Source organism: Stegodyphus dumicola, chromosome 4 (assembly GCF_044657685.1).
Source record: "Stegodyphus dumicola isolate Sdum_Otavi_A_Nest chromosome 4, ASM4465768v1".
Classification (NCBI taxonomy): domain Eukaryota; kingdom Metazoa; phylum Arthropoda; class Arachnida; order Araneae; family Eresidae; genus Stegodyphus; species Stegodyphus dumicola.
In genome coordinates, this window is record NC_140771.1 from 12,189,605 (window position 1) to 12,203,276 (window position 13,672).

The 13,672-nt window shown below is 37.7% G+C and overlaps 2 protein-coding genes across 7 annotated transcripts in view; both read right to left on the minus strand.

The window, feature by feature from the left end:
• LOC118191485 (receptor-type tyrosine-protein phosphatase F-like) overlaps positions 1–748 on the minus strand; it is a 103,324-nt gene extending 102,576 nt beyond the window's left edge. For all 3 annotated transcript variants that reach the window (XR_015040579.1, XM_085814559.1, XM_035362289.2), the window contains exon 1: positions 641–748. Coding sequence is in view for 2 of the 3 variants with exons in the window: in XM_085814559.1 (XP_085670685.1) it covers positions 641–703 (63 nt within the window). In the remaining variant the exon portion in view is untranslated. The remainder of the gene's footprint in view (positions 1–640) is intronic.
• A 10,424-nt stretch (positions 749–11,172) lies between these two features.
• The window catches only part of LOC118191487 (tyrosine-protein phosphatase Lar-like), a 30,026-nt gene continuing 27,526 nt past the window's right edge, over positions 11,173–13,672 (minus strand). For all 4 annotated transcript variants that reach the window (XM_085814562.1, XM_085814561.1, XM_035362291.2 and 1 more), the window contains one exon: positions 11,173–11,376. In XM_085814562.1, the coding sequence (XP_085670688.1) occupies position 11,376 (1 nt within the window). In that variant the 3' untranslated portion in view covers positions 11,173–11,375. The remainder of the gene's footprint in view (positions 11,377–13,672) is intronic.

Genomic DNA, 13,672 nt, shown 5'->3' on the forward strand with positions numbered 1-13,672 from the left:
GGAGAATGGTATCTATTGCGAAAGAAGAAAAAATATCACCACGAAAGTATATCATAATTTGTATCTCCGAACACATCTTTCTGCATTACCAAAATGTATTTAAAGAATAAAGCTACAGTTGATTAATTTTGTGACATAATGAATTACGTGAAATTTTTTAACATGTATAATTCTAATCTTAAGGAAACAATAAAAGGATTGAATATTATTTAATGTTCACAGTTTAAAATGAGTGAGATGTTATTGAAGACTGGGAAGTTTGGTACTAATTTAAGATTAATGTTTTTACAGTAAAGTTATAATGTTTTTACAGTAAAGTTAATAAAGGTTTGAAAATATCATTTGATCAACCTTCCCTCCATTTTTCTAAGATGAAATTTTTTTGCTCAGTTCTTAGGCTCTATTCTTATTTCTAAAAATCATTGTGTATAAATCATTATCTTAACAAAGCATGTGATTTCCCGTGTCTCATTAAAGGCTTTCGTAAACATTAAAACATGCAGAATTTTACGTAAAATGAAAAACATTTGAACTAAGATCTAAAAAGATTAAAACTAAGATCATGTTAATTTAAATAAAAGACTTTGTTTCCAAATTTAATCAAAATAATCACGATATTATTAAATTACAGCCCACTTACTGAATTCTTAACGTGTATAAATCCAATGAGAACCAGAGCGCTGACATATGCAAAAGCCGCCATTTTTTGCAGACTGAAGGCATGTTTGCAGGCACGCACTTGCAGCCCCCATTTTATCAGCAAAGAGATAACATTATAGCTTGATTTATTATGTTTCTCAATACAAATATCTGAACTTTTTATCACAGGTATGGATTTCAAGCGAAGAAACCGAAAGCGTTCAGATAAAAGTCGCGTTAAAAATTTTTTATACCTCTAACTATAAAATTTTAGTACCCGTACTATTACGTACTATAATACAAAAGGAAATAAATTTAATTTCATGCGAGCGAAATTTTAAAATATTGATATTTTGTTTCTGTTTTGTATTCAGTTGCTTGAATAGATATACTGAGGAACGTAATTAAAGGTGGCACGAGTAGAAACTGGTGATGTAATTGATAAGCTGATTAATTTTGAAGTTTATATGTATGCTGCTTTTGAAATGCGGGAAAGGATTCTGTCAGAGAAAAAACAAAGTCAAATAAAAAAAAATTGAAAGTTTCAGATTTTAACGACTCGCCCAAAAGGGTTTGGTTGGTTGGTTGACTTTAAAACCTTGAAGGTTATTATGCGCCAGACGAATGGTGAATAAAATTCAAAATGCACAAACACACTGTATCAGATGAATTGTTGAAATGAACCTGTAATGCTGTTGAAGGCATGCAGAAATGACTTTGAGAAATGCTCTAGCAACAGGTAGAGTAGGATAAAAGGGAAAAAAAACTTCAAATCATATGGTAAAAAGAGATGTTTTTAAAAAAACACTTATGAGGCTGATGTGAGGGTTTCTTCCAATGAGATCTGTTAAGTTTATATTCGTAGAGTTATTCGCGTTTTCTGACTAAAAGCAGGACAGCAGGTTAAAATGCGATTGACTGAAACGGGAACATTGCAAGTGGCACAAATAGGCTCGTTATCTCCTTTCAAGAGATACTGATGTGTCAGTCTGCAGTGACCAATTCGTAGGCGAGTCAGCAGTACATCCTCCTTTGGATTCCCTCTCGACTCCCGATACTCCAAACTGGGTTTTACCTGCCTTAATTTGTTAAGTGTCTGGCATTCCCAGAGTTCTTGCCACCTGGACAAGATCTTTGTTCTGATGTAATTCCGTATGTCTGTAAAAGGGACATCATTTTCAGAGGTAACATCAGCAGATTTTGCTGCGACTTCGGCGAGTTCATTGCCTTTGATGCCAGAATGTCCAGGCACCCAGCAGTACGCAATAGAATAACCCGCGTTTCTCAAACGGAGGTGTGCCTTTAAAATTTCTAAGACCAAAGGGTGGCTAGTATTTGTATTTATTGATTCAAGAGCACTCAGAGAGTCAGAGTAGGTAATGAACTTTCTGCTATTCTGATTAGAGATAAAAATTAAGGAATTCAAAATAGCAAACGTTTCTGCAGTAAAGACAGATGCAGCCAGCCTTATGAAGTTTACTACTGTTGATTTCTTTATCACAAACAAAAGCTGCCTCGACATGATCATGATTCTTTGAGCCATCAGTAAAAATTGCTTTATAGTTAGAATGATTGCTTCCATGCTCTAGATAAGTTTGTTGATAAGGTGGATATCATTGGTACTGCTCTTCTTAAATTCTCCAAAAATGTTAAGTAGGTGAATATTCACTTCTTGCCAGGGAGCAATACCGAAAAAGTCAAAGCTTTTGGGATGCAGATCTTTTAGGTTAAATTCTTCAATGATTGAGTGAATGCGAAGATCAAAAGGTGGGATACGTGAAGGACGTGCTTGCCGAAAGGGTTCGTTATGGATTTTTAGGTTTTCGCTGAGCCTGCAGTCTACCAGCTTGTTGTTACACTCACTCCTATTAACCCTTTTCTAGCCCAAAGCGGCATTAACCCAGAACGGCTATTGCGTTGAATTACTTTTCAAATCGTTGCCAGCAAATATTATCACCCTATATTACATTAGGTCATATAAAAAGTCTCCGCGATTTTATGCCACTAGATGGTGTTGATGCCTAAACACTCACTGGCAACACTCACGCAATTGTCTCAAGCGAACATATACACTGGTGTGCAAAACTTAAGCAACAGGTGTTCTTTTTGGCATAACTCCACGAGAAATCACCTGAGAGACATGAAATTCAGAATTAAGAGACAGCATTTTGTATTTAAACGATGACGAAAGCATAATTGCTCTAAAAATGAATACAATGCATACAGTATGGAATCAAACAAAAAGAGGCTTTATTGAACTCATAGTATCGTTACACATGATTGTCTGTACAAGAGGAAGAATAACAAGCATGTGTTCCTTAGTATGGGATATGCCATCCCCTTACTGCAATGGTTAATTCCAACGGTCTCTCCCTACTAAGCACCAGATTGTCCAATAGATCTTGAGGTAAGATGCCCATTCCTCAATCAGCATCTGTTTCAGTTGCTGGGTGTTCCCCGGAAGATGTAATCGTGTCACAAGCGTCTCCCCAAAGCATCCCACACATGTTCTATGGGGTCTGCAAGGAGGATACGACTCCATTGATGAGATGCCCAGTTTTTGTGCTCCTTGCACCACTGTAAACGGTGATGCCGATGGTCAGCTTTCAGAGGGATGCAGCGTTCAGGACGGCAGGCGCATAGGTCACATTTGTGAAGGTGTTTGGACACAGTAAACCACGACAATTGTTGCCCGTTTCTGTTCACAGTTGTTGAGCTGTGGCGCTTGCTGACTGGTTTCGGACTCTTTTCGCCTGCAAGACTATATATCGGTTATTTGCTGCAGTTGTTTACCTGGTACGGCCACCACCAACCTTTCTAATAGCTGTACCTATGGTATGGAAGGTTTTCTAAACGCGAGAAAAGCCACTTTTGTTGATTCCGAATTCTTCAGCTATATTAGTCACACTTCGCCCCTATCCCATATTTTCGATCATTCTTCCACGTGTGAAGTCATTCAGATCATTTTTTCTAGCCAATATTTCACGAAAGAACTCCTTGCACTTTCAGCGAATGTCTTTAATTGCATCTCCATTCTTCCTTTTATGGTAATCTGGAGTTGAGCGCGCCGACCGTACGCGTTTTGTGTACGCTCACGTAGCCTGTGACGTTTTCTTCTTGACATTTGCATACGCATTACTTTTCTACTGAATTGCGTGTTCATTGTACTGAACGCAAGAACCCCTTTCTACAATTTCATGGCTATCTGATTAAAATTTACATTGTTGCTTAAGTTTTGCACACCAGTGTACTTAAAAGGTGACATTCAGCTTCCATTGTTTGCGCAGATAGTTTTCTAATTCGTTGCTCATGTAAAAATTTATATTGGAAGATAGTTTTCTAATTCTTCGCGCGTGTAAACATTTATATTGATTTGAAAATGTGTGAAATATCTGAAGAAATACGCTATGCGATGCTCTTTTTTTTCCTATAAAAAATATAAAAACGCTGCAAAAACAAGCCGAAAAATTTGTGAAGTGTACGGTGAGAGTGCTGCGAATGAACGAAAGACTCAGGAGTGGTTTACTCGATTCTGTTCCTGAAATTTCGATGTCAAAGATGCACCTCGCTTTGGCCAGCGAGTCACTGGAAATGTCGATTAAATTTTGCAACTGGTAGAGCATGACCAGCACGCAAGCTGTCAAGAAATAGCGGAGGCACTAAGCATCAACCACATGACAGTCTGGAATCATTTGAAAAGAGCAGGCTACAAAATGAAGCTCGATGGTTGGGTGCCACATGAGAAATTACTCATTATGAGCTGCTGCAACCTGCAATTCGGCCTTGTACTGTGCATAACTCGATCGTTTTAAAGAAGCAATCCACAAAGAGCGACCAGGATTGGCACGCAGAAAGGAAGTTATAATCCATAATGACAATGGGGGGCAACACGCATCTTTGATGACTAGAAACAAATTGATGGAACTTGGTTGGGAAGTTTTGATTCATCCACCGTATAGCCCGGATCTTGCACCAACTGAATATCATTTATTTCGGTCTCTGCAAAACTCTCTTGATGGTAATAGGTTGGCCGAGAGAAATGCCGCTGAAAATCAATTCGCAAAGTTTCTCAATGATAAACCCAGAAGTTCTACACCGATGGAATTATGAAGCTACCCAAAAAAATGACAAAAGATCATAAATAATAATGGTCGATATGTACTTGATTAAAATTGATTTTCAATAACAAAATGTTTGTTCAAAAATGTACTAAACAACAGCGGAGACTTTTTATATGGTCCAATATTTAAAGGGATTAAATAATGAAGAATTTGCATGAGCGTTATCGCCCTGTACTGTATTTAAAGAAATTAAATAATGAAGAGTTTGCACGAATGTATGCATGTTTTTCGCATTGTGAAACAACAACGGTACTTAGAACCATCAAAGCTTGAATACCTTTGTCCTCCACCCGAATATGAACGCCTGGAAGGCCGAAATTTCAATTTGGAATTTGTTTTATTGTCTATTTCAAATTTTGTAAAACTTTAAAGAATTTTTGATTAACAAACTCAACAATTTCAAAGCGAGCAATGGCAACAGTGTACGAAACAAAACATTTTTATTACCAGCGCGCGAGACTGTCAATCGTAAAAATCTAAAGACTGGCTGTTTTTAAATATTTTTAGCCCAAAGGAGCATTAATCCAAGTGCTCTCGAAACATGTATACGTATGTGAATGCAAAAAACGTCTCTTTGAGCATAATATAAAATCTGAAGGCTTTTCAGATTTGTATTTATTTATTTGCCTTTTTTAGCTTTATTATTGAGCATTATTTTCTTAGCATTTATGCCATATAAAATTTAAGAGCAAATTTGCAAAATTTGAAAAGCAGGACAGTAGTATACGTTAAGAATTCTTGATATAGCGTTAAATGTTGGCAAACATTTTTCCCAAATCAGAAGAGAAACACGACAAAGTGAAACTTAATATTAATAAAGGTACAACCTTCTATTTCGAGTAGATGGTTTATTTTTCTGTTTTTTTCGGTCTTGTCTCAGTTCATGATAAGAACATTCAGATTTCTTACCAGGAGGGCTTTACATAACTTTTCTCTCTTTTTATTATTAACGATTTGTATGCTTATTTTAATTATTAAATATCACATTCTTGGCGTTGTTTCGTTTATAAAATTATACGGCATATTAATAAGTACTTATTACTAATGTGTAATGTGTATACAAGCCAATTTCTCTTAGAAAGTCCTCTACGACGGCATGAATCCCCTTAGGTAGCTAGCCTTTACTGTAATCAGATAAACCAAATAAAACTAAATTTACAATCCAGCTCAAGATTTCAAGGTTGCCGGTCTTCTTTTACATTCTTTATAACAAAACATATTCGCGCAAAATTTGTCATCCTTTCATAAGTAAAGAATTGTCAAATGTATGAGACATTTTGCCTTATTATATTTTCCAATTCAGTTTCCCATAATGTGCGTCGCGGCGCCCCATGGTGTCGTAATTGAAAGCAAGGGGTGCTCCTGGCCTTTCTTCATGGAGATAGAAGACTTGCCTTCAACGTTCGGCCATATTTTTCATTCATTTTCATTCTATTTCTTAAAATAATAATTCTTAAGTTTTTCTCACTAATTTTATTACAGTTGTTCATGCAACTTAATTTAAATATTATTTTTAGCATTTTATTACTCCTTTCAATCTAAAGTCATTCTAGTTCTCCGTTTCTTTTGCTAAAGCCATTTTTATTCTATAACTCAGTTCTTCTGATTTTTAATAATTCTATGTTTTTATGCGCCAGATTTGTATTCGATTATTCTCGTACATTTTTTGCACCTGTTGCTTCCTGTCACTAGACTGCTATATGTATCTTCTACTGTAGTACATTCTTATATGTCTAGGAAAACACTCATGATCTCGACAAAATATTACAAGTAGTAGACCATAATGATATTTCACAGGGTAAAAGTTTACAATTGGGTGCCCCTTGTTTCTTGGCGATTCTTTTTTGACGCCAAGATCGGCGGCAGGAAGGCACAATTTCAAAATGAACGCTACACAAAACCAAAATAAGAAATCAAAGAATTGAACAAACTCTGTGTCCATGTACACATCGATCTGTTTTCACTCAAAAAAAAGCCTAGAATTGCACAAATTAGGCATTGCGCACTGCCTTAAATATTTCCATGTACACATCAATCTATTTTCATTTAAATAAAATCAGGAAGCTAAAACCATCATGGTAACCAGAAGTGATTTAATTTAAAAAAAAAAAATTGTCGCTAATCGAAGGGGCACCCAATTCTGCACTAGAGCCTTTCACAGCTGCCATCCTTAACGATATTTTACAAAATGAAAATATTTTTACTAACCAAGCAAACAGCAGCAATAATATTTCAAGTCAGAGTGAGGGCAAGGCATCGACATCGGCCATAAGAGAAAAGAAGCGAAAATATCGTGACTACAACAAGGAATACTTCAGTACAGCGAGGAAAGGCAACGATGGCAGATGGCTTGTCGGTTTGAAAAATGTTTGAGTTAGAAAGTACGCTGTCAAGCAAGCTAAACAGACATCTCGATTCCGTCTACCCTAACGTGGTCGCCAAATGTGGGTTTTTTTTTTTTTTTTTTTTTCCCCTCTTTTTAGTAGGAAGTTGCAAGATTTACAGAACCAAAGCAATGTTTTCACTAAACAAGTGTTACTTCCGAGTAATACACAGCTAGCGTCATTCAAGGCAGCTTAAAGAACGGCAAACTTCAAAAAACCGCACACTCTCACAGAAGAGCTTATCCAACCGAGATGGTTAATATTATGATAGAGAAATAAGCAAGAAAACCCATTTCTAGGCTACATGTATAAAAAAACTCTTTTAGTCTAAGAATTCAATATGTAGCCCAGGATCTCAATGATCAGTTGATGTAAAAGTGTAAAGTAAAAATGAAAGGAAACGAATTCAGTCTGCAAATAGATGAGGCTACTGACAGCATCAAAACTGCAAATCTTATACTTAATATATGTTGTCCTAGAAGGTAATATTATTCTTGAAGATCTTCTGTTCTATAAGAGCATCATCGGAAGCGCAAGGGCTCAAGACTTGTTTGAAAGTCTTGAGAAGTTTATTAAGGAAATTGATTTAAATTGGGAAAAGTGCATTTGGTTTACACACTAATGGTGCTAGAATTATGCCTGGTCACAATAAAGGACTGCAAGCCCTTACTTTCAGCAAAGGAGCACACGTTGTGTGGACATATTGAATTATCTACAGGGAAGTGCTTTGTGGTGTAGTGGCCGAAACCACTACGCAAGCCCTGGGTTGTGACACAAGGTTAAAATGAACTTCTAACTCTAATTTTAACAATAACAGTGATTTTAAAAAGATGAAAACCTTAATAATTGCATATCTTGACAGTATGGGACTTGGATATATTCAGTCCCGTAATTTCAGAATTTTGTTACAGGAAAAATGCTGTAACGCATTATACACGAGGAATGATCGTTCTAGCAGGCCAACATGCCCATAGCTCCAAAGAGGAAAGTTCTCCTCTTTTCTCAGGAAACCACCTTATATATCTTTCTGTGTTTACTTGCGCTGAACTCTTGGGGGGAGGAGATTCTTTCCCTCATACATAACAAAGTGTCCATCTCCTGACCCTGGTGAAAAGACTTATCTCTTTGTCCACTGGAGTGACCTTCCAGGCTGCAACCGGGATCATTAACAAAGGCACAGGATTTCATCAATGATATGAAAATTATTGCAGCCAGAAATCACTCACCCTTGACAAAGAACCTTTATGCCACCTTATCACAGCTTACATTGTCCTCAGCTGAATTTGATATTCGAGTGTGTCATACACGTAGTAAACTACATAAAAAGTAGAATCCTGAAAGCAAATTTTTTCAAAATATCTGCGTGGCCATGGAAGCTGAACACAGCAGCTATACTAGCAGCTCATAAAAGCTTTCGCGTGGCAACATCCTGTCTCGTGCATTTGAGCTGCATCATGAAATTCACATTTTCTGTAAGAACGACGTCATGCGATCTCTAACTATTTTGCGAACCAGACTTTTGGTGAAACTAGCATATTTGACGGACTAAATGTCTTTAATCTGTATCTAATGTATGGACATCTTGAAACATGAAGAAAAGATTTTAGCGCTTAGGAAAAAGCTGCAGTTGTGGTAAAGAAAAATGAATGACAGTGGTGCTCAAGCCTACTTTTCTCTCACTGAGCTTTTGACTCTCACTGACTGGTTCGTGAAATACTTTGCAGAAGATAACGTATAGAAATTTACGTTGATCGAAGATCCTTTTCATTCTCAAGGCTCCCGAGGACTTTACATTTCAAGATAAAGAGAACTTAATTGCTCTCTCTCTTTCAGCAACCACCTGAAAACAAAATTTCCTTGTTCTGATTTAAAGTAGTTTTGAATTTCAGTCACCGTATTTATGCCACCGTATCAGAGGTCCTCATGTCCAGGAGCCAGTGAGTCAGTTAACTTCTCGTCTAGACGGTTTAACTTGGCAATTTAAAGCCTCAACGAGAAATATGAGAGACGACAAACCAATACTAAAGTGCTGAAAATCGGTGGGGAAGGTTACATACGTGGAAACTGTAGAAAATCTGAAGGCACGGGAGTTAAGCCGCGGGTCTGAGACTGCTAGATATTGAAAAGCCCTATTATAAAACGCATCCGATTTCTGAAATAAATGGCGCAATAATGGATTCTTTATCACGGGACATATAAATGGATTTCCTTGCAGTTTGGCCATCGATACCGGAGCCTATGTTACCCTCATCCAAAAAGATTGGAAGATAAAATCATCCGGGCGCCGCCTTATGTTACTATCCAGACTGTGTCCGGTGATAAAATCAACATTGATGGAAAGTTAAACGTTGTTATAACGCCTGAAAGAAGTACTACTTACCATCACACAGCATGTGTGGCAGATATTAAAGACCTTCACATACTCGGATCAAATTTTCTGAAGAAATTCAATACTTTCTTGAACTTCCAAATGCATTCCAATGGCAGTTGATACTTCGAAGATCCCGGGCGTCCCTAAAAAATTACATAGCAGTCGAACAGGAAGCCACTTCGGAATAATGAAGATTTTGCATAGAGTTTGATAGCTCTTCTTCTGAAGTAATGCAAGAGCTGACGTGCAAAAGCAGTGCCAGCCACCCTTGGTTCGTTACTCCAGAGAAATTCGTTTTCACTGATCTATCCTTCACTTTCGATTACACCTGGATTACATTAATCGAGCAGCCCTGCTGGACTTTCTGTTCAAAGTCTTATGGGAGGCAGCACTACCATGAAAACTAAGCAGATGTGCTTTTTTATGAGTGGTATTTATTGAAAGAACACTCCTGGATGCCTGTTAAAGCTTCTGGAATATGTGGGCCATCGGCTGGGTGCGGTTCTTCCGAATTTCTCTGGACATCGTATCAATATCTCTCATTTTCGTGGGTTTGACAATTCAGGGCACATTCCGCCAAACTCCCTCCACCTTCCACTTCTGAATCAAAGGCCATTGTTGATTTTGGGTCAAAGGCCATTGTCGATCAGCTTGCTAGATATGCCTTTTAAGAGGCCATTTCTGTGATACCCTACGCTTACACCTTTCTCGAAATTAGATAATTTAGGACTTCGTGGCATCTTGCATGCCACTAATACCAATGTTTTTTTTCTATATGTTTTTTAACGACGGTCAGAGTGACGTATATCAGAACGCAGACATCAGCATTTGCATGGGTGTTCAAATACTTTTTGGTAGATAGTGTGCGCAGACTCGCCGTTATTTAATGTTTTTTTAAGTAACGCAGGACGATAACGTTTGGCGGCAATAATTTGAATGGTGAATTGAACTTAAAAGTGAAACGGTCTAAATAGAGTTTCGAGATTAATTTTCATTAATACTAATAAAGGAAAAATAATTAATTAATGTTAAGGAATGGTGTCATCTTCCTCAAAGGCATGATCTAAGGCAGTGGTATTCACGCTGCGAGCCATGATCCCATTTGGAGTCACGAAAATTTATAGTGGAGGCGTAAGGTGGATAAAAATCCTGAAGTATATGAATTGATGGTATACCTGTATAAGTAAGGGTCAGTACTCTAATTGGGGTTGCGAAATTGTTTTTCTTTTTTTGGGGGGGAGGTCGTTTGCATTTTTAAAGGGGTCGTTCTGCCATAAATTTTAAATACCATTAATCTAAGGTAAATCATCCTTGCCACAAAGCAAAAGTGAAACTTTCAAAAAATCTTCGATGACACAAATTAAAAATAGAACTACTATATAGTCATTAGCTACGTCTACTTAATTTCCGGATGTCACGAGATCTAATAGGACAGTTATATAGATCATGCCCCTTCCTGAATTTGTCGTAGTACTTTGTTACTGAACTTACTCTGGTGACATTTGAGTAAACGAAATTAGTACGTATTACATGAAGAAAATGAAAAGAGAATATTGTTAATTAAGTTATAGGTTAGGAAACGTGTACGAATAGACTTCCTTAATTGTATTTAATTTTAAATTTTTGATATTTTACGCACATATTAAAAAAAGATACCTGAACTGAGACAACTTTATTATGGAGATTTAGCAAACAAACTATTTTAAAACTTTTTTCACATAAATTATATATTGAAAAATATTTTAGGCGGGTACACATTTTTCAGTTTGATTAGCAGGCAGTTTCTTGATGCAGAAAATGGGAAAAGTCACCATCTTTTGTAGTTTTCAGGAAACAATTAAAGTAATTTTCTCAGGAGAACCTAGAAAAAGGGGAGAAAAGAAGATTATACATCTGTTTATTTGTGAAAATGTAAAATCATAAAAAATGAAGCTATTTCGAAATTAGCAGATAAAGCTTTCTTATGTGCTATGAAATGAAAAAGTGATTACAGTTAGAAAGTTAAATTGAAACTATAGAAATCAAACAGGAAGCAGTGATGTAATGTTGCGAATAGATGCTATCAAAGGCTTGACAATTGGAGGTATTGAATTTATAAAAGGAGTTAAATGCTACAATAGCGAAATCATTTATATAAAATAGCGTTATCATCAACTCGCACAGATTTGAGTGAAGCCGCCTTTCACATAACTAAACCCAAATTAAAACGGTTCCCTGATAAATCTATTTATTAAATATATGCCTTTATAAATATATTTATTAAATATATGCTGAAGCCAGAATACTTCCCATCACGGACAGTTCATAAGACACAAGGCAACTCTGTAGTTTATGTAGTAATTTATCTCAGTAAAATGTTATTCGAAAAAGTTCAAACATACGTTGCTATTAGCATAATAAAGTCGCAAGAAGGACTTGACGCTCAACCGAATTAGTGGTTAACGAAGCTGACTACTATACAGAAGGGCCAGGGTGCAAATCTCGGAAAAGGCATTGATGTTTGTAAATGCATAGTGTCTGTGCGACATGGGCACACGCCAAATATGCTGCGAGCAGGACTAGCCACGATGTTTCTCGTGGACTTGCTCTAATATCAGACAAGCGAGTTAGTCACAACAACAACAACAATAACAAGGACTTGAAATTCAGGAGCTGTGTCGATTAAACTGATAGAGAAAAAAACAATGTATTAACGGAAAGGAAGAGAAGCCAGCTCGTCATCCAAGATAAATTTATGTGCAAAAACATGAAGATATATGGTATTTCTCCCGCCTTCTTATGTACAGATGAAGGACAAAACAATGCAAACACCTGTGAAAATGTATGACGTATTTCACACCTGCAGTACAGCCGCGCCACCTGCAACAGAAGTCTGCCACCTAGTGAGCGTGAAGAGCAAGGTATCATTCTCTCAATAGCAGTCACCTGCGTTGCACGCTTCGATCGAAATGTCTGTGAGAAATTGAAATGTCAGACCTGTCAGAGTTCCAAAGAGGAATGATAGTTGGAGCTCGTTTAAGTAACATAAGTTTTCTGTTTCCGTAACCAATGCTCCCCATAAGTGGAGCATTGGTTACGGAAACAGCAAACCTTGTGGGGTGTGCAAGGAGTATGGTATCAGCCATTATGGCAGCGTACACGAAAGAGGGTAAGACGACGTCTTCAAAGCACAACAGTGGCCGAAAGTCAAAGCTGGCTGATAGGAATAGACGGGTCTTGAAGCGCATAGTAGCCCGAAAGCACAAGCAATCGGTTTCCGAGATAACATCCGAAATGAAAAGTCATCTCCAGGACCCCGTTTCAACAAAAACTGTCAAAAGGGAACTTCGTTCTGCGAACATTTATAGCAGAGTGGCAATTCGTAAACCCTTGGTGACAGCAACTAATGCTTTCAACGACGCCAGTGGTGCAGAGATCACAAAGGCTGGCCCCCACAGCAGTGGCAACAGGTAATATGGTCAGATGAATCGTCATTTCACCCTATTTCAGACAACCGGACGCGTTTATGCCTGGAGAACGCCCAAAGAAGCATTTCATCCTGACTGACTCTTGCCGATTGTGAAGTGTGGGGGTGGCGCCATTATGGTATGGGGTGCGATATCTTGGTGCGGTCTTGGGCCACTTGTTATTCTGCATGGGAGGATCATATTCAATCACTATTTAAGCATTCTAGGGGATCGTGTCCCTCCTTTTGTACAGACTGTATTCCCTGGGAAGCGACCGCTTTTTCTAGACGACAACGCCCCTATCCATCAAGAGTGGTTCGAAGAGTATGACGATGCAATTGAACATCTTGCTTGGCCCCCCTCAGTCTCCAGACTTGAATATTATTGAACATTTATGGGCACATTTGGAATTCAAACTTCGTTCCCGATTTACACCTCCATTCGGACTGTCAGAATTTGAGACCGCTCTGCAGAAGGAATGGCTTAATATTCCTTTAAATACTGTCCATGACCTTTATGCATCTATCCCGCGTTGCATTCAATCTGTACTTCACTCAAAGGGTGGTCCAACGCACTATTAATAAAGATTTTCCATTATTTCGCAGATGTTTGTATTATTTTGTCCTCCATCTGTAGTGACCTGACTGACACACTCGACGCGTATTCGAGAGGTTCGTGGTTCGAGTCCTGACAAGGGCTTTGCTCATTTTC